At 43.6% G+C, this 25780-nt stretch overlaps 1 protein-coding gene across 1 annotated transcript in view; it reads left to right on the top strand.

Annotated features, from left to right (window-relative positions):
• The window catches only part of ALOX5 (arachidonate 5-lipoxygenase), a 109732-nt gene that overhangs the window by 69217 nt on the left and 14735 nt on the right, over positions 1-25780 (top strand). The window contains exons 9-10 of the mRNA XM_063433939.1: positions 13180-13266; positions 22508-22686. Coding sequence (XP_063290009.1) covers positions 13180-13266; positions 22508-22686 — 266 coding nt within the window. The remainder of the gene's footprint in view (positions 1-13179; positions 13267-22507; positions 22687-25780) is intronic.

Here is a 25780-nt window from a genome sequence, read left to right as displayed (position 1 = left end):
CAGGTCAGTGCCTTCATCCGCCTCACATCTCCAGCAGCTGGCCGTAGGTGTCAGACCCATACGGAATAGCCGAGAGGGCGTCCTGTACCAGCCTGTCATGAGCTTGTAATTATGTTCCTGCAGTTTCGCACTGGTCGTACCTTGATGCGAGTGTGAATCTTCTCCTATTCGGAGTTCGACAGGTTTGTTCCTGTGGCTTTTTCCCATTTAGACTGTTATGTCGCCGGCGGGCTCCAAGTTGCTTCTAGTAGCATGGCGTACAACGTAGAGATGCCTTTTGGTAGGTGCATCTCCGCTGAGCAAAGGGCCTCGAAGCGGGTCAGCTTTCTGTGTACTAGCTGCTTGCCCGGTAGGGAGTGATAGTAGTGCCTTACTTGTTGGTAGCGGATTAGCCCTGTTGGGGGTGCCTGGGAAATTAGGGTTTCCAAGGGTTTCAGCTGACATGCGGAGCACCAATCACTCAGATACGGTTTGTCCGGGCTTCCCAACCCTGCCACGTCACGCGGCGCCAGACCTCCTGCAATCTCAGGGTTGTAGACCACCGGTACTAGAGGGGTCGGGTTAGTCGTAAGTTCCAGCTTGTATCGCACGGTGGACCACACCTGCAGAGTTGCCCCTATGAGCGGGTGCGTCCGGATGTCCTCTGTCTGCATGGGTTTCAGGAGCCGCGTGACGTGTGGGATTTGCCCCCTAGCTTGCATGCGTTCAAGATGGACTCATTGCTTGTCCGTGTCGGGCACATGCCAGTCCACGACCCGGAGGAGGTGCGCAGCTTGATAGTAAGTTTGGAGCAAGGGCAGGGCCACTTCGCCTTGGCATTTTGGTTGAATCAACTGTGTATGTCGGAGTCTGGCTGTGCCCGCTGCCCATACAAATTGTCTGACGGCCGTACCCAAGGTTCGGAAAAAGGTCATGGGGATTCGGATGGGGATTGTCTGAAACAAGTACAGGAGCCGTGGCAGGAGGTTCATCTTGACCGCATTTATCCTCCCGAACCAGGACACACATGTTGCCCCCATCTCTTCATATCCACCCCCAGCGTCGCCAATAGGGGCTGAAAGTTTTCGGGGAACAGCCTGGACAGGTCCTCCGTCAGCCATATGCCTAGGTATTTAATACGCTGTGGGCACCACCTGAAGGGGAAATTCGGCCTCAGTTGGGCCGACAGGCCAGGGGGTAGAGCGAGTGGCAACGCCTCAGATTTATCCGCATTCAATTTTAAGTTGGAGAGCGCCCCGTACGTCTGAAACGCCTGAAGTAAATTCGGGAGTGTCACCGTTGGGTTTGCAATAAAAAATAGCAGATCATCTGCATAAGCAGCCACCTTATGTTCTCCTCCTCCCACGGCGAATCCCGTTATACCCCCATCCCTACCCCCGTCCCGTCTGACCGCCGCCAGAAATGGTTCTAATGTGAGGGCAAACAGGTGAGGGGATAGGGGGCACCCCTGCCGCGTTCTGTTGCTAATCGAGAAGCTAGGGGACAGGGCTCCGTTTATCCTCAGGCGGGCCTTCAGGGTCGCATATAGGGCCGCTATCCAGATCTGGATATGGGGGCCAAAGCCCATCGCCGTAGGGTCTCCCTCATGAACTGCCAATCCACCCGATCAAAAGCCTTCTCGGCGTCTCTGGAGAGCAGGAGGCCCCCGCGGGCAGTTTTTTTGGTGGCATGTATGAGGTTAAGGGCCCTAATCGTAATATCCTTTGCCTCTCGTCCCGGGATGAACCCCGTCTGGTCTGGGTGTACCAGGTCCGGAGCCACCCCACCTACCCGGAGGGCGAAGATCTTCGTGAATAATTTGAGGTCCGCATTGAGGAGGGAGATAGGTCTATAACCGGCGCACGAAGTGGGATCCTTCCCGTCCTTCGGCGCGACTGCCACAGTAGCCATGAGGTTATCATCTGGAAACCTCCCTCCAAAATGGAATTAAGGCTCGCCAGCAGCTCCAGTAGAAGGATCTCCCCGAAGGTCTGTAGATATCGTACCGGGAAGCCAGCTGGTCCCGGGGCTTTGTTCACCTTTGCGGCTTTAAGGGCGCCAGATAGCTCCTCCAGCGTAATGGGTGCGTCTAGGTCCTCTGCCTGGGGTTGCGTGAGCTTCTGGACACGTGTAGCTCCAGGTATTCCCGGACTCTTAACAGTCTCTGTTGAGTCTCCGCTATCCTAGTGTCCACCGGCAGATTGTATAACTTAGTGTAGAACTCCTGGAATTCAGTCACTTTTCCATCTGGCCTTCGTATGGGAGGTGCACCCGCCGTCTGAAGTACTGTGATTTGTGACTGTCGTCGCTTCTTTTGCTGCATTCTAGCCAACATACGTCCGCATTTGTTTGAATGCTCATAGAATAGAATCTGTGGGATTTACGGATCGTATGCAATAGATTCCGGGATAGAAGGCTTTTCAAGTCTCTTCTGGCTTCTAAGAGGGTACGGTAGTTGTCGTCCATCGGGTCCAATCTGTGTGCCTGTTCGAGCAGCGCAGTTCGTGCGTACAGGTCCTTTAGTTTGTTATTTTGCTCCTTTTTACGGTTAGCACAGGTCTTGATGAAATGGCCCTGTAGGACACATTTGTGGGCTTCCCAACGTATCAGGGGCGAGGTATCCGTTGTATGATTGTCTGCGAAATAGTGTCTCAGGAGTCCCCCAGCACTTGTTCATTAAGCCTCCATTGTCTACTGCTAGGCTTGAAAAGAGGAGAGAGCATCGTGGCTAGGACCGGGGCGTGGTCCGACCAGACCGCCATTTGGATGTCACAGGACAGGAGAAGGTGCAGGTATTCCTGCGCGATCAAAATATAGTCGAGGCGGCTATGCCCGTAATGCACCTGTGAATAAAACGAGAAGTCCCTGTCCTCAGGGTGAAGGACCCTCCAGGTATCGGCCAGACCCATGTCTCGTATCGCTTTTCCAGCTACTTGTATGCATAAGTCAGAGTGCGAGCTGCGTCCTCTGGAGGTGTCTATACGTGGATCCAGTGGGACATTGATGTCTCTCACTACTATGAGGAGTCCCTCCCTAAACTTGTCCAGCTGTCGGAGGGTCCTGGAGAGGAAGCGGTGCTGGCCCGTATTCGGGGCGTATATCGACGCGAGGGTGTATTTCTTATAAGCAATTATTCGTTAAGGAATAAGTAGCGGCCATTCTGATCCACCTTTGTCTCTGAACAGGAAAACGGTACGTGTCGTGCAAAGAGTATCGCTACCCCTGCTCTCTTGGCCACCGGGTGGTTCGCAAAATATCCAGTCGGGAACCTTGTAACTCAAAGGACGGGGCCTACCCCTCCTCTAAAATGGGTCTCCTGGAGGAATGCTATTGAGGCCCGAGCGGCCCACAGGGACCGAAGCAGATGCGACCTCCTTTCCGGGGCGTTTAGTCCCCTCGCGTTGTTGGTCCAGAGGCGCAAAGGGGCATGGCAGAAACCCCCAGTCCCCGGCACAGCTGTGGCCTACGGGGGGGGGGGAGGGGCAAGGAGGGGAGAGCGGGGACAGAGGGAAAAGGAGAGAGAGTGGGACTGGATACAAAATTAACTCTTTTGCTTTTACTTCCATCAATTTCGATTCAGGAAGCCCTCTAGTGGCTGCCAGAAAGACAGCCACTCTTGGTAGACTGAGCTGGAACTCCAATGTTTTACATTTCTCTGGATCTCCAATGTTATATATTGCAACACTAAGTGCAATAGGGACACTGCACCCAGACCGCTTCAATGAGCTGAAGTGGTCTGGGTGCCTACAGTGTCCTTTAAATGAACAAATCCAGCTCAAGCACACCTGGTGCAACTAATGATTAGTTGCATCAGGCGTGCTTGAGACAACCCCTGTTTTGCATATTTGTGCTGTTGTGAGGAATTCTATTCAGGGGGTTGAATAATTTTGAGACAGGAGAAATCATAAGTTGCATTTTTAGTTGAATTTTGGGAAATTATTTGAAGCATTTGTGTTGCTATTTCAATTGATTTTGTTTGATTTGTTGATTGCAAACAGCTGGAAGTCTGTAAATTTTGACACTAAAGCTGAGGTTGAATAATTTTGATTACAACTGTACAAATATAAATTCTTATTTATTATAATAACAAAATACTTTTTTCCATGTCCATGTGTACATAATTAGTACAGCTTAAGGAAAATAATACAAAATAAATTCACTTATTTGCCCTGATATGCATAGTATCATAGGTCTAGGGTTTCAGTGTTTTTAGTTATGGGTTAACAAACAAGGAATAAAATACAATTTCAGTGTGGAACAATTTTGGAATTTAGTATGTTGGTCTTCTAAGTTTAATGGCCAGATAGATAAATAGATATTTTAGACATCACAATGTATTTTGATGTAGGAATTTAACTGCCACTCTCTGCTAAATATTGCAGTCAAATCGTGAGTGTGTTGTTTTTTTTTTTTTCTTTCTGTCTTCATAGACACAGATAATGCGATTTTCGTAATGTCCATTTAGTATATCTGATGTGGGCTACTTCTGTTCAAAACTCCAAATTGTGTTTTGCTACATCTTCTGACACTGAAGTACAAATGGCACAGTGCTGAATGGAGCAAAACCATGTGCTGCTGTACAGAGCCATTCATACTGTAGAATCAGGATATTGTTTACACTATTTAACACTATGGCCACACAAGGGTGGCCAAAAGGTAGATCCCCATCTGTCATACGATTCCAACAATGCTATGCCAGCTAAGGATCTACTATTTGCCCATTCTTCAGGGGTGTGTTTAAGAGCAGTCACATACTCACACAGACGCATACACACTGACACATATAAACTCTGTGTGTGTATATGTGTCAGATGCATATACACACTCAGACACATATACACTCACACACAGAAATATACACACACACAAACAAATTCACATTCAGACACTGACACATACACACAGACATGTAATAATTGTTATATGTTTAGTCACCATCCTTTTAACATCCCTTTTTGTGTAGGAGGGTGGCTCCCCTGGGGTCCTGCAGCTGTCTGAGTCCGATATGAGTTAGGGTTTGGGGCTGGTACTTTCCTTGATCCTCCCCGCTCCTGTGCTTGCTCTCTCCCTGCCGCGCAACTTCCTCTTAATGTGTGAATGTGCATCGGCGATCTGACAGGGGTCCAGTCGGGCTGTTAAAGGAACACTGTGCCAGACCAGGCCCCTGTTCAGAAATACCCATATCCCCCCCCCTCCCTCCCCCCCAGTGTACGGGCCCTGGTGCAGCTGCATCGACAGTAGTTCTGCTACTGATTTAGAAATGTTTCTGCATGTGAAATGCTCTACAGTATCCTGTCTTGAGACAGGGCCTAATTAACTTGGGGGCTAATGGAGCTGAAGCTTCAGGAAAGAGGCCCATGGAAGAAACCCATTGACTAAATTGTATATTTTAACTATTCTTCATATGCTCTTACTTTGTGCAGAGGGAATTAAGTATGGGAACTTAGGAGTAATGTAGGGTAATAAAACTTGTGTGGACCGGCTGACTATAAATTAGTTAAGGTAAAGCTGATTTTGCACACTGTGCAAATGCTCTTGCTGCTTCCATCTCTCTAACAGTGTGGCATGTCCCCGTAATTCTACATTCACTTCATTTAAATTTTTCTCTGCCTCAAACTGCATACCAGGAGCTTCTACTGCTAGTAAGAAGGGAAGAGGAGGAGTGCTGTGGGACATCAGGGAACTGTCCCCAAAAAGCGTAGAGCAAGCACATTATTAGAGATGTTTGTGCCAATGCTGTCACAATGCTGTCTACATAGTCTCCCTCTAGTAGGCTAGCCTGAGTGATTGGAAGGCAACCTGTCATACATTTATACCAGGCTGACCTTCCAATTCTTTGTGCAGACCTTTATGGAAAGGTCCAACCCTTTAAGCAGTGCCAATAACGTGATTTGCATCACTGGCCCACCTTTTACCCCACCCACTGAAGCCCTGCTTCGCAACCAAATGGGTTTGGTTGAGAGATGCATGCGATAAATTAGCATAGGGTATGTGTATTCTTATAAATGCATCTGCACAACCTCCACCAGATACATTATGTGTGGGAGGTATGGCTGTTTTAGTGTTTCGTCTGTAAGATTCTGCAATTGAGCCTATCACAATTTTCCACACCAGGCCCAGTGGGCTGTTAATCCATGGGGTGTGGTGCCTGTTATCACAGATTTAATGCTTTTTGACACCCTTTTCTCAAAGTGTGATGTCTTCCTGTCTATGCCCTTAAAAACAATCTTTGTACTGATCTACAGTTCACACCTCTCTTGCAAGGCAGGATATTGTAGCAATGGTTTTACTAACATTTGAGGTCTAATCAGAGGTCAGCTCAGATGCTCTATCTCCCTAGTCTCTTCAGATAGGGAAACCATTAGCTACAATAAAGTACATATAAATGATAAATGACAAATTAACTATTACAACCATGTATACAGAATTACTAACCAAATATAAGAGATATATTTTACACAAAAACATATAGTATTTGTATTTTTTACAACCATGATGAGAAAAATTGAAAAAAAAAACCAAAAAAAAAACCAATAAAAATGTGTTGCTGGAAAAATTTATATTGTTTTTCTTTTCTTGAGAAACTATAAAGGGGTGGAAGCTTTGATTCTGTATACTATTTTTATTGAATGACAGTCTATTACTAGAGAGATGTCCTAGAATGCTTCTTGCAGTGAACATGACTTAAATCTTACAGAATATTGTGTGGCCTGGTAAAACCTCATAGGGTTTATTTTTTTTGTATAATACTTTGGCGTGAATATTTATGGCATGTGTAGCATGTATGTATGACATTTTGTGGCTTGTCTTATAACATCTGTTTACACCCAGGACATACTTAAAAACTAGAGAAATCTTCCGGGTAAAATATTTTATAAATAAATAAATCTTGCAACTTATTTTATCTTTTAATTTGCTCAATCACTAAAATCAACACATCTACACCATTTCCTTCCAGATAATACTAAAGGAAAGACGTACAGTATGTTTTTAGAAGAAAAACAGGTTAATCTGTTTAGTCACGGTTTCAATCTTACATTAGTGCTTTGCAGTCTGTATATCATAATTTCCATAATTTTGTCTTCAGGCCAACTAGTCAATTTGCCAATTGATAGCTTTTTTTTTGTTGCTTTTTCAAACGTAATTTTATTATACTGCTGTTATGGAGAAAGAATTCGGCAGTTTCAAAGTCCTTATATACGTTTTGTATTCTGTTAATTCTTTCATTCAGAATGTAGTATTTATATTTGCAGCAGGCTGTTCGTATCCACTGAGAGTAAAGACTATATAATCCAGTGGCACTTTATCTGTTGATAAATAGTGATGTTGCGAACATAAAATTTTCCATTCGTGAACGTTGAACGCGAACTTCCGCAAATGTTCGCGAACGGGCGAACCCGGCGAACCGCCATAGACTTCAATAGGCAGGCGAATTTTAAAACCCACAGGGACTCTTTCTGGCCACAAAAGTGATAGAAAAGTTGTTTCAAGGGGAATAACACCTGGACATAGTAAAAGCATGAAAACAATTACATTATAATAATGGTACAGTCATTAAATACACCGCTATACATAAAGAAATGTTAAAAAAATAGTTGGTGCCATATTTGACATTGCTCTACAATGTGTAAAGGTATATGTCGATCCAGGGTTAGATAGCGTCCTGGTAGATTCTGTGAGCCAGTTTACATCGTTGCATAGTAATAAAGGCTGAGATAAGACTCAAGCCCATCTTGTTCAGCCTTCCACAAATCTGTATTTCTGCTGTTGATCCAAAAGAGGGAAATACACTGAGAGAATCCCATTTTGGTCACAAACTTAACAAAAAAACAAAGCAAAAACAAGATTACTTTTTGATCTCTCCTCCCCAGCCGACGAGTGGAGCGGAATGCGCATGTGCAGATGCGCCTCTAGCGGCTGTAGGGAAGACAGCCACTAGAGGTTGGATTAATCCTGCAATGTAAACATAGCAGTTTCTCTGAAACTGCTATGTTTACATCTGAAGGGTTAAAAGCTGAGGGACCTTGCACCCAGACCACTTCATTGAGCTGAAGCGGTCTGGGTGACTATAGTGTTCCTTTAAACTCAATATTTTAGCTAAATCAAGTTAGAACGGCAGATTTGGGGGGGAGGACCTTTCCTGTGTAATATGTCCTATTTGGCGCTATGGATAAGGTCCTGCACTCAAGTCACAGTGGCCTCGTACAGTCCTATCACAAGTTCTCATGAATGCATGGGCTCTGGGCCAGCAAGTGGAGGAGGGTTTTCTGGAGGGAGGGGAAAGCAGTCTTTCACTTGCTGGAGTTCTGCTTGCAATGAAGGTAGAAAATAAATCATGTCTGTGTGCGCTGACGACAGACACAAAATATTCACAGAGTTGACATTGGCAATGCATCATGTGTGCTGGGGGTGCAACTAGTCCCCAGCACACAAATAAAAATATCTCAGTATGTGTAGTGTCTCAAGCAGAAAGACTGCACATGCATAGTCCTACCACCTCTTGAAATCACTGAAGTAGTCATGGTGATTGGAGTAACTCTTTATAGGGCTATGAAAAAAAAAAATTAAGCATTCACGCAGTATTATTTGTTCTGAATCCAATAGATTTATTTTAGTATGTGGCAGCACACATTGCATGGTAATTATAGAGGAAAGAGCAAGTTGGTGAGCACACAGAGACATCTGAATTCATATGTATACACAATTTGTAAGTCTGTACAATAAGGCAGTGTTGATTAGCTATAACTCAATTGTCTACTATATTATAATGGTTTTATCACAAAAAATTACAACCTAATGCATTCTGAAGATACAGTTTAATAAAACAAAAATTCGAAAACCCTAAATTCTTGTTCTTCCATCATAGTTAAGATCAGACTGTTATTCTGGCCTTTTAAGCAATTTGTTTTCCTTATTCTTCCTGTTCCTGTTCAAAAAAAGGTTTCACAGAAACTTGTATTGCAAAAAAATAAAAAAGCACAGTCACTTTATTTTTGCATCTTTACGACTGCAGATTGCGGTCTACTCAGATGTTTGACTAGAACTTTCATAATTATCTGTCAACCATAGATTGTCAGATAATTGCTCATCATTTGCAGTGCAGATATAACCAGCTTTGCATTACCTGAGGACTGTAATCTGTAGACCATGGGTGCCATTAGCCATTCTCCGACACCAACGGTCAACACTTTACCGATGATATCTCTGAAATATACATATATTTATGATACTGTCATATTTTACAAGCTTTCCAAATAAAATTCTAAATTAGTTTATACTCTTGACAGACATTGTAGTAGAAATAAACATAAAAACATAATAAGTGTATATGCTGAATATATGTAAATACAATACAACTTCCACCTCAGAATATATAATTCTGGGGTGGTTACAAATAAAAAGTAAATTATACTTATCTAACAATAGACAACTTCCCTTGGATTACTTCCCAGGTAGTAACCCCTTGACAACCAATATGTATACAAAAATAATATTGGGATACAGCTGTAAGCATCTAGAACAGGGGTTCCCAACCCAGTCCTCAAGTATCCCCTACCAGTCCAGGATTTATGGATTACCCTGTTGTGTCTAAAGAGTTTTCTTTTTCTTTCTAAACACATTAGACACAACTGGGTAATCCTTAAATCATGGACTGATAGGGGGTACTTGAGGAATGGGTTGGGAACCACTGAGCTAGAATAAATTACAAAATTAATACTGCGCTATAATATAATGCACTCACGAGAGTTATGTAGATAAAGCGCTCCAAAGGTGCCTCACCCGATGGGCATGGAGGGCTCCAAGCCCTTACTGGATCCGTCCACTCCAAGGCAAAAACTGGACTCCAGGTGACAGGTGTACTTTTAGCAGCTTTTTATTAAAGTATTGTTAAAATCAAGAATAAAGTAAAGGTGAATAAATATAAAATATAGAATAGCTGTAGGTCCTAGTAAGGGCTTGGAGACCCCCATGCCCATTGGGGGAGGCATCTTTGGATCGCTTTATCTACATAACTCTCGTGAGTGCTGGCCATGGACATCAACGTTGACTGATTCAAAGTCTCCTCTAGTTATCCAAATTGCTGTTGGAATTGCTCTCTGTCAGTGCTCCAGCTTGTCCATTCAGCCTGATTTGGAAATGTTCTACATTGATATCTGAACAAAAATGAGCTGCATGGTCGAATTGCCAGAAAGAAACCTTTACTGTGCCAATGCCACAAAAAAGTCAGGTTACAATATGCCCGATAACACCTTGGCATGCCTCACAGCTTCTGGCACACTGTATTGTGGAGTGACAAGACCAAATAGAGCTTTATAAGCGCTATGTTTTGGGGGGGTGTGAGCTCTAAAAGCACAAAGAATCTTGTGGAAATTGATGGCAAGATGAAGGCTGCACACGGGACGCTTATGAACTTTCCAGCATGACCATGACCCTAAGCACAAGGCCAAGTTGACCATCCAGTGGTTCCAGCAGTAAAAGGTGAAGGTTCTGGAGTGCCATCAGTCTTCTGACCTTAATACCATTGAGCCATTCTGGGGAGATCTCAAATGTGGCATTCATGCAAGAAGACCAAAGACTTTGCATGACCTGGAGGCATTTTGTACCTGGGAGATAATTGAGTCAAGCACTGTATTAAACTCAATTATCTCCAGGCACAACAAACACACATTTCCCAAATACCCCAAAACCTTAAAAATACATAAAACCCCACAAAGTTACATCCCCTGATAGCCCCGATCTGTGTGACCAACATATCCAAAAATCACCCAGATCGGTTCAGAAATTCCGTGGAAGTAATAATTTGACCAACCGCATGCATGGTCCTTTGCCCAAAATAGTTCCTAGAGAATCAGGGCTTGCGGTCGGTCTAGTTCGGTAGTTTAAAAACCGGACAAACTACCGAACATAGTCAATGTTCTTACCCTGGAGCCTGTTCCCCTTGTTTGTTAGAACTTTTCCACCGAATAGTGTCTTTCTAAGTGTTGTAGAACCAAACAAGGTTCGTGCGGCTGTTCGGTCCCCAAACCATATAGTCCAAATACACGAACGGAGACTGTCGCATCACATTTTACACGGTCCATAGTCTGTGGGCAGGAGGCTTGCAAGCAGGCTCCTCAAGGAACTCGTGGAAAACTCACTTGGAAAGGGGAGTTAGTCACAGGGGTCTTTTCATTATTTTCTTTGTTGCCATGTTTTGTTTTATGATTGTACCATACTGTTGAATATGAATCCCATAAGAAATAAAAGAAATGTGTTTTGCCTGCTCACTCGTGTTTTCTTTAAAAATGGTACATATATTACTAATTCTTCAAGGGTTTGCAAACTTTTGAGCACAAGTGTATTTGTGTTTGGTTGGTACGTTTTCTGTGATAGGGGTGTGAGCCATCAGTCACTTTTTCTTGAGGCAGGAGTGGGCAGGTGTTGGAACTTGGCAAGGTTTTCTTGTCTGGGGCCCTGAGGGGTATGTCTGTAGGGCCGTGGTGATCGGCTGAGATATTCAGATGACCGCTTCCAGGATATCACCACAACCCATTAATTTCTATGATGAAAGAAGTGTGCAATCTTTGCCTTAGCTATTCCTCCAGAGGAGGTTGGTTTGTGGGATGTCAGGGCCTCTCATTCAGTGTTAAAAACTGGAAAAATGGGGGGGCGGGGCCGACCGCCATGCTGAGAGGTCGCACTCGTGTCGAGCTCCTGCAGACTCACAGCAATTATACCCGTAAAAAGCCTAAAAACTACTCATCTGCAGTTAAGCAACATCGGTCCTGCAGGCAAAGAGGTGCTGGAGCTGAGGCCACTCGGATCCCGAGCGTTTAGACCCCTAAGAAGGCACATCAGCACAGCCACATTTGAGGCCTACTCGAGCGGTGAGTGAGGTGGACGGCCGCCACCTCGCTATCCTGCCCTGCGGTTTACCTTTGAAACTCCGACGCCACGCGGTAAGGGCCCCGTATCCCCCCCCCTCTGGACCGGGGGGGTCATCCCGGTCCCAGGAGACTGTCTCCGTGACCTGCAGCGCCCAGGCCTGGGGGGCTCCCCACGACCAATATGGCGGGAAGAAGGAGGCAGCCCCAAAATGGCGGCGCAATCAGGGACCACCAGTACGCAGCAAAAATGATACCCCGAGGCTGTACAGCCGGCGGAAAAGCAATGGGGCCCCTCACTACAGAGAAGATACCAACTTACCAAGCCACAGACGGGGATTCCCAGCTCCCGTGGCAACGAGCAGTCGGGACCTGCCACCCGGTCCATCAACAAGCACTGCTGCTAATCCTGCCGACCTACACCACAACCCAGAAATCCGACTATGTCCAGCTGAAGATCTCACAATGGTATCCCACAAGGAGAGAGCACTCACACCTCTTCCTCCCATGCACGATGGACTCACTCCTACCATGCCACAAACTCTGCAGATCGGGGGTTGGATAAACATGAACTGCCACTGCATAAATTGCCAAGGGGACTTTCTCAAGGTCTGGGCTGCACTCAGAGGGAAAAGCTCCTGCCAATACTCTGTGTATGTACCTAACGTTATGCATAACCCCTTAATGCAATAGCCTGCTTACATAGCTAAAGTTGAGTAAATGCATAGATTGGAATGTTCATAGCACAGCTTATGCACTGATTTCGCCTAATCCTATTCACAATCTACAATCTGACTCGAGTACTTAAGCCTGAAAAAACATAATGCATATTTTCTATACTTATGTTTAAATTAATCTGTTGACTTCCTGTTACTTATAAAAAAAATGTGCTGTACTAACTGCCAAGACTTGTAATGATATGTATATTGCCTGCAAATGCTATCTTGGCTAAGTATGTTTGTTACCACTCATCGCACAAGAAAAATAAAGAATTTAAAAACAAAACAAAAAAAAAAAAACTGGAAAAATGGTTTTACATTGAAAGAAGGGACAAAACCAGCAGACTCCAGGAGCAAACCAATTTATTGAGATTAGTTATATTGTCTTTAGTGTGCTTTAAATTTTAGATTAAAAAGTGCCTTTTTAAACTATTTAAAATGTGTTTTTTTTGCACCCAATGAGTAAATACATGTAAGCTGAATTTTTTGCTTTGTGCTGATGTTTAGCTTTGTGCTGATTTATCAGTATAAGTAAAAATTGTCATCATATCACTCACGCTATACTGCTTAGTACATATATTTGTCCAACATGTTCCTTATACTGTTTTATATTACAGCTTCTGATACCGCATGTGAGATTCACCATCGCAATCAACACAAAAGCTCGAGAACAGTTAATTTGTGAATGTGGTCTGTTTGATAAGGTATGTAATATGCTGCATTTAATAATGAGCAAATTTGAGTGTGAAACAAAGATAAGCTAATTTATAATTAATTATTTTGGATTCTACTACCGCTTATATGCCAATGAGACCCAGATATACCTCTCCTTCCCTGATCTCTCTCCGGGTCTTCTAGAGAATGTCACCAGTTGCCTTCTCTTCTGTCTCTGATTAATGTCCTCCCACTTTCTCAAACTCAATCTCTCTAAATAACTCCCTTCCTCATAATATTAATCCTACACTGGTAATTCTCCCTGCAAGTTGATGGTGTGCACATCAGCCTATCCCTGCAAGCTCACTGCATTAGTATTCTTTTTGATTCTTGTCTAAACTTTACTTTTCATATCCAATCTGTCGCAAATCCTGCCAATTCCACTTTAAAAACATTGCCAACATCCAGAACTTTATTATGCAAGATACTACAAGGAGTGTGTTCATGCTCTTGTCATTTCTCACATTGATTACAAAAATTATCTAAATTGGTTACCTGAGACACCATACTGCCTCTCTACAATGCATAATAAATGCTGCCTGTCAGGCTTATTTTTCTCACCAATCGCTCACCAACATTCTCTGCCAATCATTACATTGGCTTATTGTACCCTATCTGATTGAATTCAAAATGTTAACTCTTACCTCCAAAGCTCTCAACAACTCTACCCCACCCTGCTTCATTGGTACACACCTTCTCTATCACTCCTTTCTGCCGGTGACCTTATCCAAGATATGCAGAATCAATAACGGTTCAGGCACTCCAGGATAACAGAAATAGCCGCTTCATTCGGGCAAAAGCAGCAACGTTTCAATCCTATTGGGTCTTTATCAGGTTGACCTTCTCCAGTCTGCTGCTTGAATCTATACTGCTAACAAGAAGTCTCACGGACAGCTCCATTCCTAAAGAACAACCTGCCTTCTCTTATCAGAATTTCTCAGCTTAATTAGTGGGGGCACTCTCCACTTCATTGTCACCTTCCAATTCTGCTACTATCCCATTCTGTCACTGGGTTGCTATCCGTCCTCGCTGCCTTTCCTATTGTGCTTTTATACCCCACCTTCTCTAGATCATAAGTTCATTTGAGTATAGTCCTTATCAACCTATATATAACCATAGCTTGTAAATAAAGGTTATAATGAATTAACATGTTTATTGACAAAATAGCCAATAAATTAACTAAATACAATACGATTGCTAAATATGTATGCTTTATAAAAAAAAAAAAGAGAGAAAAACAGCATTATAATGTTGATCAACCAACCATAAGGGCATCAGGACCATAGGGATGTCAGTATGAAGATGAGAAATGCCCTCCCCATCCATACAAAACATACACTGATCAGTCACAGATAGATTGTCAGTGGTTTCCAAACCAATCCTTAAGGTGCGCCTACCAGTCCATGATTAAGTTATGTCAAGGTGTTTTTTTTTTTCTAAAAACACCTGAGACACAACTGGGTAATCCCTAAATCCTGGACTGGTAGGTGTGTCTTGAGGACTGGAAATCACAGGATTAAATAAATAACATTGATTATATTATTACAATGGCACCTGCCAATGGGTGGGATATATTTGGCAGCACGTGAACAGTCAGTTCTTGAATTTCATGTGTTGGAAGTAGGAAAAACGGGAAAGTGAACAGATCTGAGGGTTATTGAAATCAGCTATGCAAGAAGGTGTGGACCAAAGGAGCACCCTAAATGGATACAAAAGGACCTATCAGTAAGAAAAAAGTCTGGAGGGGTTAGTCCAATTTAAAGGACATTGGGGAGAGGGAAAGATATGCTGCATTTTCTTAACATCTTAACATCAACATCCCAACACACACCATCTCAATGTTCCTGGGCTGTAGGTGAAGTCAGTGACGGAACTAATGTAGAGAAGGCCCTGGTGCAAGAATTTTTTGTTTGGGTCTCCCTCTAGCGCAAGATTGGGAAAAAAAGATAGATCCCCATTTGTCATACAACTCGCATAACTGAGCAAAGAGTAAAGGGTTAGTGGAGTTTAAATAGGGAGAGGGGGCATGTCCACTTACTGTAGCGCCTCCTTCATTCACACACCCTTCTCTGGTTTCCGCCTCCTGTCTCTTTAAGAGACTGAAAGGTCCAGACTATGGTGAAATGCATTTACCAGTATCCCAAATGGTTAATCAGTAGATTACTTTATAAACTAGGTTGTATATAAGGACCACACTGATCAAAATTTTAAGGGAACAATCCAAGCACTATACCAATTTCATAGAAATGAACTGGTTATGCTTCACAAAGTTCCTGGCGCTTCCTTACCCAAAGTTGGCTGTTCAGCGTTGTTCCTTTTTGTCCCCATTGACCGGTGTCTGACATTTAGCTAGAAGAAGCACAGATTGCTGGCAGGCAGGAGCACCACTGATTGGCTTAGAGAGATCAGCTGATGCTCTCAGCGAATCAGTAGTTCCCCATTCATAAAAAAGTTATGCACCATTTTTTTATGAATGGGAATCTACAGCATGGCTAAGAGCATCAGCTGACTGCTCTAAGACAATGGCAGTGCACCAGCCAAATGGCAGTCCATGATATTTCTAGCTGACACCGGATGTCAATAGGGACAGAGAAGAACAGCACTAAAGAGCCAACTTTGCTCCAGGTTAAAGAAGCATCAGGGACCACCTGACACCATAACACCTCGATTTTTATGTCGTTGTTACGATGCCGGGAGTGTTCCTTTGTGGCCTGTCAGAAGTGATGGCCTGTCAGAAGTGATGCAAACAATTGTAAAACTAATAAAGACTCGGGACTTGTTTCCAATGTTGTTGCTAAATGGTTTTACTGGCCAGCGGCTTCTTGCTAAAGTGCCTGTTATCACTGTTAGCAAGTAGTGGCTGTTTCCCAACTGCAAAATTTCACAATTAGGGAATTACTGTCTGCTTTTTCTGTTAATCATTGTCACAGAGTATAATGGGAGCTGGTAACTGTTGCTGTAACTGCTATTGGTATCTGACAGATTTACAACCTTATTAAAATATGAGACTGCACGTCTTATGATATAGTCTAGATCAGTGGTTCCCAAAATTTTTAGGTTCAAGGCGCCCTTAATATTTTCCAAGGCACCCCAACTCAAAATTTTGAGGTTGCATATCTGTACAGCGCTGTGGCATTTACTGGCGCTATAGTAATGTACAGTGTTGGTGTTTGAAGGGGTGCTTGTATATAGTTATTGTGTTTTAATACAGGGGTGTGTTTGTATGTAATGTTTGCGTTTGATTGCAGGGGTGTGTCTGAATGTAATGTTCACTTTTAAATGCGGATGTACATTTGTGTGAAGTGTTTGAGTGAAGGGGTATGTTTGTATATATTTTTTAATTCGAATGCAGGGGTGTGTGTGTAATATTTGAGTTAGAGTGCAGGAGTGCGCTTGTATGTTGTGCTGGTGTTTGACTGATTGGATGTTTGCACATACACTACCACATACATACTTACACAGATATTCATGCACATTAACACACAGATGCATATAAATACACCGACACATACACACAAATTCATATAGACACCGACACATACACACATATAGATACACACACATACAGATACACATGAATCCTGACACACACAAACTTTGATGCATGCCCACACCATGACACAGATACACACACTGACATAAAAACACACTCCCTGACGCACATACACAGATATGTGCGCAGACACAGAAGCACACTGACATCTATATATATATATATATATATATATATATATATATATATATATACACATACATACACACACACACAAACACACAGATGCACACCCTGACACACACACACACACACACACACACTCACAAACACCCTGACACACACACATACACTCAAACTCATACAAGTGATTTTTTATTTTTTTTAAATATCTCCAGCCACCCTACTGTCAGCTTACCTTATGTGCCAGGAGGGTGGCTTGGAGTCCTGCTGCTGGTGGGAGTGAGGGGTCTGGAGCTTTTTGTGCTCCTCTCCCCTCACGCTGACGCTGCGGCTGCCTCCTCTCCTCCCTTCGCTGACTCCCTGCAGGATGCTGGGAGGAAGTGACAGGTCGCGATTTCCTCCCAGCTGGCCGACATTACAGGGGTCCGGTTGAGGAGCGGGGATGACATAGTGTGGAGCAGGGGGTTGTGACATAGTGTGGAGCAAGGGGCGTGATATATTGTGGAGGGGGTTCACCTATCAGAAATTCCTTTTTTTATTAATATTTTCTAATCCATTCCCTGGTGGTCCGGTGGGTAGCTTTCCCTGGTGGTCTGTTTATTCGGTTTGCAGCTCCACTGAGTGCAGAGCTGCAGATCACATGGTAAGTCTCTTGCGATCTCCAACAGAGTCAGAGCGTTGCCGTGGTAACCCATGGCAATGCTCTGATTGGCTGGAGATCGTGAGACACTTTAGTCTGCAGCTCTGCACCGTGTGTAGCTGCAAGACTGACTGCAGTGCTTGGCTCTCTCTTAGAACAGACTGAGGGAAGGGCTTTGTACCTGGCGGCATAATGGGCAAGCCGCCAGGCCCCTCCCTATGTTGGGCCCTTCGTCATAGGCTGTGGACCTGACATGTTAGTCTGCCCTAAGGTGATTTAGGCGGCCACAAGGCCCCAATCAGTGCGAGGCCTTAGGCAGCAGGCCAAATCGCCTAATTAGAGAGGCGCCTCTGCTGAGCCGCAAATATATTCACTGTGGGCTGCATGTGGGCCGCAAGATTGACATGCTTGGTCTGGATTTCCTTTTGTGCTTTCATGTAAGAGGGGGAAATAGAGGAGAAGGCTCATTGGGTGATTGTAGCTGTGCTCCAATATTACAACTGGATATCTCAGCTGAAATCCCCTCTTAACTGGAAGAAGTGCCCTTTTAGTGTTTATAGCCCCTTTCCAAAGACATTATATGACACATAATGCTGGGGAGAACAACAACCTTAGAACCATGCAACTTTTATACACAGACCCCCAGCATGGGGTCTCCAGCCAAAGTATAGATGATCCCGCATGCACAACTCTGTGTCTGGGAGAGGGTTGTGACATCCATCGCTTACTTTAATTATCTCCCGGGCACAGAAAAGTATAACACAAAACATCCCTCAAACCGGTGAAATTAGTGCTCTAATCCATGGAGAACGCTACTCAGTCAAAGCTTGGGCCGGCTGCGATGAAAGTTCTGGCCAAAAATAGTTCCAAGCCGGTCGTGTAACAGAGGCTCTTGTGGGCTTGGAAAAAGGGTCTCCCCTTGGCTCTGAGGTAGCGACTGTTAATAGGGACCCTCTGCATCTCCCCTCCATATAGCAAACTTGACTGGGCGGTTGCGCTAGATGAGACTGAGTCAAACTTCCAGAGAATTAGGGATATGTTCCGCTGGATGTGAGAGACTGATAAAGTCAAACAGAAAACGATTGCTTCAAGTCATTGCTGCTAAAGCTAGTTTTATAGGCTATTGAATCACAAGGTGTACTTAGGTTCTACATTTTGCCTTTATTTTTGTTAAATCATGACTCGGTGTAATATGTCATGTGTTGTTAATCTGAGGTTATATCTACCTAATTTAAGACCTGCTCAGGAACAGATGATTGTTATTATGTCCTGATATGTAGAACCATAAAATTCAAACAGGGTGTACTTTTCCCCCCATCACTGTAAGTATTCAGCATAATACACAACTCACAGTTTAATACATGTTGCTATCTCCTGCTAAAGACAACTAGAAGGTTGCTCAGGATAAGACTTTTTTACCATACAGTTGTGGTTGTCATGGTGAGTACTTCGAAAACAGGCATTTCAATGTTTTATCAGCAAGCAGCTAATATGGAAATAGTTGATATTGGTTTTAGCGGCCATTAATAATGATTGTCTGGTAAAGATCATCAACAAGGTTAAAAACCTGTCAGCAATTTGTGGCCGCTAGTAGCTATTGGCTGTTTATATTATCAGCTTACAACTACTATTTAGGAACAACATTAAAAAAAAAACTTTCTCAGCTGGAGAAGGAAGAAAAAAAGACAGGCTTGTCACAACGTCTGTTCATTTTCATGACACTCTTAAGTTATCTAGTTTTGTATTCTTTAGGGACTACTTTATCTTCCACTGTCACGAAGAGTCATACACTTGTAATTTATTGTGACTTATTTCTTAATCATAATCTGTCACATTTTTATTGTTTAATTTTATCTGTGATTTTACTTGATGCGGTGAATACTTTTCATACAGAAACACTGGATTTAGAACTTTTTTATGACAAACATTGGCAGAGTGTAGCGATTGCTGCGCATGCATTATAAGGCCCCCAATGCATCTCTGTGATCCTTCGGTGGGTGAACCAAATGCAGCACTGACACTGTGATGGTGCTGTATTAAGGGTGAATTTGACTTGCTTTTATATTGATTAAAGTGGGGGGCTAATCATTTAAACATCCACACTAACACTCTAGTATTATGAATGTATTTATAACCTTTGAGTGTTCTTTTAACCCCTTAACGCTGTTAAGGCGTTCCATGCCGTTTCCATTATAATGGCCTTTAAAGCCATTGCGGCGGCATGGAATGCTGTAACGGCTTTCAGTTCCTGGAGATCCGCTGTACTTTCCTCCACCGTGATCCGCTACGGGAGGACTGCCTGGCAGCCCAGGCAGTCCTTCCCTGGTAAATCAGGCCCCCGTGGGCCATGTGATCGCTGCCCATAGAGCTGCCTGCAAGGGTATTGCCTGGGCTGTCAGGCAGACCCCCTGCTGCTTGAAAATGGAGAATAAAATAATTAGTATATCACACAAATTAAATATATGTATATATATATATATATATATATCATATATATAATTTCATACTTCGTGTATTTTTATATTAATATATAAACTTGGAAATAAATGTTATATATAGTGTAGATTGGATAAGCCGTATTAGTCCAATAGACAAGATGCTAAAATACTAGAGTATTGCAGTATGCAATGATACCTTTTTTTTATTGGACTAACATAATATTTCAAAGACAAGCTTTCAAAGTTTTTCTCTCTTCTTCAGGTCTGAAGCAATACTGATCAATCTGATAGAGTTTAACACAAAACAATTGATGTTACAGAAGGGGAGGGTGGGGATGAATAGGGTGTCATAAATAGCAGAAGATGTGCCTGAAAGTGAAAGGTGCAGGTTGGCTGAGAATAGTCAGAAAAAGTAAATAAACAGAGGAGAGTCAATAAGCTAGTTGAAAAGAAAAAATAAAAAACACAAAAGAGAAAAAAACAAGGAAACAGCAGAGCAGGGCATGCAAGTAAATAGCTGCATATATGTATGTATATAAATTGATCCAATAAAGGTGAAATGAGAATATTGAAAAATAACTATATGAGACATTAAGATTTGTGTTTATATAAAGTTTTGGTAGTGTATGAGAAAGCCAGAGTCTACATTAAGTCCTTCATTAGAGATGTCGCGAACATAAAATGTTGCCGCTGGATATCTGAAAAGTGCGCCATGGCCGTGTAGGAACGCCTGAAATGGCCACACACCTTCCTGGCCTGCTTCAGGACGTCCTGTAAGCCTGGGTACTTATGCACAAAGCGTTGTACGATCAGATTACACACATGTGCCATGCACGGTACATGTGTCAACTTGCCCAAATTCAATGCCGCCAACAAATTTCTTCTGTTGTCACAAACCACTTTGCCAATCTCCAGTTGGTGCGGAGTCAGCCACTGATCCACCTGTGCGTTCAGGGCGGACAGGAGTGCTGGTCCGGTGTGACTCTCTGCTTTCAGGCAAGTAAACCCCAAGACGCCAAGACGGCGTGACACTGCCGTATCCGGGATGTGGAATAGTACCTGCGATCATGTGCCTTCACAAAGCAGTTGTACCTAGGTGGGTGTTGGACTTCCCACGACTCAGTTTCTTTTGGCACAGGTTGCAAATGGCATCGCTGTTGTCAGAGGCAGACACACAAAAAAAATGCCACACTGCTGAGCTCTGCAATGACGGCATTCTGGTGGTGGCAACAGCATGTGTTGATTGGCGTGCTGTCTGGCTGATGCATGCTGTCTGACTGTGCCACTAGCTCCTTGCGACGACCTCCCCTTGCTTCCAACTCGTCTCCTCCTCCTCTCTGTCTCCCCATCTGAACTTTCCCCCTGTTCTTCTTCTCTTCTAGCAGGCACCCACGTGACATCCACGGACGCATCGCCATCATCAACCGCTTCACTTGTATCTGACAACTCAGCAAAGGAAGCAGCAGCGGGTACAACATCATCATCATCACACTGTACGTCCATGTGTGTAATGCTGCCTGACTGAGACATATCCCTGTTATCTACATCCTCTGGCAATAATGGTTGCGCATCACTCATTTCTTCCAACTGATGTGTAAATAACTCCTCTGACAGATCAAGTGAAGCGGCTGTGGTGCTAGCGTTGGTGGTGGCGGCAGGCGGGCGAGTGGTAACTTGAGAGGTGCCCGAAGCTAAGCTGGAGGAGGATGGTGCGTCAAGGTTCCGAGCGGAAGCTGTAGAAGATTGGGTGTCCTGTGTTAGCCAGTCAACTATGTCCTCAGAACTTTTCAAATTCAGGGTATGTGGCCTCTGAACACTGGGCATTATTCTAGGGCCAAAGGGAATCACAGCACCACGACCACGACGGCCCCTGCGGGGTGGCCTGCCTCTGCCTGTAATTTTTTTTTCGATTAGTGGTACTATGCGTGCAAGCTACTGTGACAACAGATATGAGTGGCACTGTGCACTGGCAGAAGTTGGCAGAGTAGACGCTGTAGGCCTGACACACATGCTTGCAGACAACTAACTGCTATTCAATCTATTACAGTCAAATTTATTATTTTTTTTAAATGTACACTACTGTTACACCAGATATGAGTTGCACTGGTGTGACACTGTGCCCTGGCAGGCCCTGAAACGCACACGTGTGAAGGAAACTGACTGCTATTATTTCACAGTCAAATTTCTAGTTTTTTTTTTTTTAAATGTACACTACTGTTACACCAGATATGAGTTGCACTTGTGTGACACTGTGCCCTGGCAGGCCCTGAAACGCACACGTGTGAAGGAAACTGACTGCTATTATTTCACAGTCAAATTTCTATTTTTTTTTTTAATGTACACTACTGTTACACCAGATATGAGTTGCACTGGTGTGACACTGTGCCCTGGCAGGCCCTGAAACGCACACGTGTTTTATTAAGGATACAGCACCATTAACACTTACTGGTTTGTGTTTTTGCTCTTTTTTTTCCTAGGCAAACGCAACAGGAGGAGGAGGACATGTGGAGCTAGTTTTACGTTCCATGAAAGATTTAACATATCAATCTCTTTGCCTACCAGAAGCAATCAAAATGAGGGAGATGGAAAGCAAGGAAGACATTCCATATTATTTTTTTAGGGATGATGGCCTGAAAGTCTGGGAGGCAGTATTGGGGTAAGAGAATTCCATGTCATGTCTGATGTTCTAGAAAGACTCTCCCCTAAAACATTGAAATTCAACTATAACCTGTGTCAACCTGTTTTTCATGAGATGCTCCATTTTCTTTCAAATTTATATTAAATATTTAGCAAATGAAATCATGATCTATGTCAGAAAATGCAAAACTTTTAGAAAAGGTAAAGCCAGGGCACACATTATAGATGAGGAAGAGAAACGGAAACCTAGTTAAATATTTCCTCCTCTCTATATGCTTTCTCTAAACTAGCAGCCCAGTGCAAAGAGTTTATAATACTGACTGACAGGGAGCTAAGATGAGGCACCCAGTTGCAGGATACAGAGATGTAGATTTCTACATTTAGTCTTATTTTTCACTCTTCACAAATATAGATTTTTTTATTTAAGCGTAAGTAAACAAAATATTAAAATTTAAGAGGAGTTAAAGTTTCCCTTTATTTTATGTGTGTGTGTGTATATATAATATGTTTATTATTCATATATATAATATATAATGCATTTTCTCAGACTTTTAGGGGTATTTAGTGTATTCCTCATTCTTGGGTCTCTTACCAGAGGCCTAGTAGTCTGAAAGTTTCAAAGTTGTTTATAGAATTGCACTCTTCTGGACAGCGATCTCAGGTGTCCCACCGAGAATCTACTTAAGCCATTTTCCCAACTTGGGGGTTTGCAGCCACAACTAGGACAACTACTACTGCCTTCACTTCAATATTTGTAGCTTCTCTTTCAGTCCTTGGTATTTAACCACCTTCTCATGCTCCTTCTTCTTGATGTTATGGTCACTGGGTACTGCTACGTCCACCACCACTGTAGTCTTCTGTTCCTTGTTTTCCACCATAATTTTAGGTTGGTTGGCCAGTATTTGCTTGTCTAACTCGAAAATAAGAACTCAGAAAAGTACCTATCAACTCCTCAGGGATTCAAAGAATCTGGTTCTGCCCAAACCAGTGTATATTCAGGAAAGTAGAAAAATAAATTCCAGTGATTCCTTTTGAAAGTAGTGTTCCTTTATTCAAGTGCCCAAAGTGTAAAACAGCAAAGTTTCAACTGCTGCAATGGTCTTTATCTTGATTTTTTTATATACTTTTCTGAGTACTTGTTTGTCTGTCTGGATCTGGAAGACTCACAGTATCTTAGCCCTGTTATTCTCAAATCTCCTATCTGGACTTAGGCAGGTCCATTCCATATTTTGCGCAGATGTTTCAGAACACTATCCCAGCAATTTGGTTGTGCCTCTTGGTGTATGCTGTCCCTAACAGATTGGGTCAGAATTTTTTGGGCAAACTCTGCACCTTAGATTCTGTCTGGTGCTGAGTGTTTGTTCCTGTACTGCTCGGAGTAGTGCCTCAGTGCTTTCTTTCAGTCCTGCTTATTTCCAACCATTGGTAGGATTTTGTAATGTGAGCTGTGACAGAACAACCTGTCACTGAAAATACTTGTTTGTATGCTTTTCTCGTTTCAGTTCGGTAACCGAACAACCCCCTCCCCCCTGTACTCAGCCCACCTTGGAGCTTGTTAAGCTTGTTAACCCTATTGACCCCTCTATCATCGGTTTGCATCTAATTGTTTCAAGTGTTCTGCTGCATGGCCACCATTCGCATGAACGAACACGTGGGAAATGAGTCGACGGTCATCTTGTCGCACGAAAGCAGGCAGTGGTGTTCAGACATCGAGTGCTTGGAACTAAAATCGGACTGACTAACTCACGAACACTGCTAAACTTCCATCATTGCCTGCTTCTTTTCGAAACATCTCAGGAGAGCGCTGTTCGGTAGGATTGTTCACACAAACTAGGCGAACAATCACTACCCAGGAACCAGAGAATCTGTTTGATACTTCATTAATTTTGGGACTCCCAAAGGTGACCAACCGCCACCACTTTTCTTCTGGAACTATGTTTGGCAGATGCCATGTGTGTGGTCTGTCAAAACTTTACCCTTATGGCGATTTTGTGGTTAATCAGAAACATCATATTACACCGTGTGTGCAATAGGTATTCAGCATTTAGTACACTTCACGGTAAGAACAGCATCACATGCAAAGTCATAAACCAATTTTTATGTTTTATCTAGCATAAATTCCTCTTGGCTGTACAATCGGCTAGGTCGTCGCTTAGCTGGAGGTTGCGGGACAGTGGCTAGCGCACCTTCCAGGTTGTCGGATAGGGTTGTGTCTGGTCTTAATTTAGCTTAAGGTGCGTGAGTGTTGGGTGAGCATGGCATTTTCCTAGGACTGGTAAGAGCCTGGTATGCTCGTGGCTGTGGGCCGCTGGGCGGTTGAGCCATCATGCCAGCTGTTAAGTGTGACGGGGCTTGTTTAGGCAAAAGGAAGATGGCGGAGGGGGGGGGGGGAATGGCTGGGCGAGATGTCTGGCTGTCAGCTTTCGGAGCCAGATATAAGATATGGGAATCTGTACAATTAACTAAGGCATAGTAGAGTCAACAGTAAACTTATAACAAAATAATACACTATCAAGACATAATAATAAGTCTGCCGGTGCTGCTTGTTTCAGGTGGGTGAATCTGGTGCGCCCGGTCTTGTTCCCCTTGGCACAAATGGGCTGATATGGTCAATAGTCCATGAAGGTTGGATTTCCGCTGAGGCCGTGTCAGCTGGTAGGCCCAGGGCCTGTAGGAAGGCCGGTGCGTCCGACTTGTGAGTTAGGAGGTGCGTCTTGCCTGCTTTGTTTGCCGTCAGTCGGTGCTGCCCCCATTTGTATGTAATGGAGTTCTCGCGGAGCAGTTGTGTGATCTGTCGAAGAGGTCTCCTCCACGACAAGGTGTGCCTGGAGATGTCCCTATAAAATGTTAATTGTGCCCCTTCAAATTGAATTGTGGGTGTGCCTCTTGTGGCTCCCATGAGTACCCCCCGGTCAGAGTCCCGAACAAACTTCACGAGTATATCTCTGGGAGCTTCTTGGGGAGCTTTGGTGGCTTTGGGTAATCGGAAGCAGGAATCTACTCCTATTTGTTTTGCTTGCTTGGGTAGTAACAAAGTGGCTATCAGCCTTCGGCAGTAGTGGGTCAGCTCAGGGTCGGTAACCAATTCTGGCACCCCTCGGATCCTCACGTTC

This window comes from Pelobates fuscus, chromosome 10, assembly GCF_036172605.1.
Source record: "Pelobates fuscus isolate aPelFus1 chromosome 10, aPelFus1.pri, whole genome shotgun sequence".
NCBI lineage: Eukaryota > Metazoa > Chordata > Amphibia > Anura > Pelobatidae > Pelobates > Pelobates fuscus.
The sequence above is the reverse complement of the archived record's forward strand: the minus strand, read 5'-3'. Positions and strand labels throughout refer to the sequence as shown.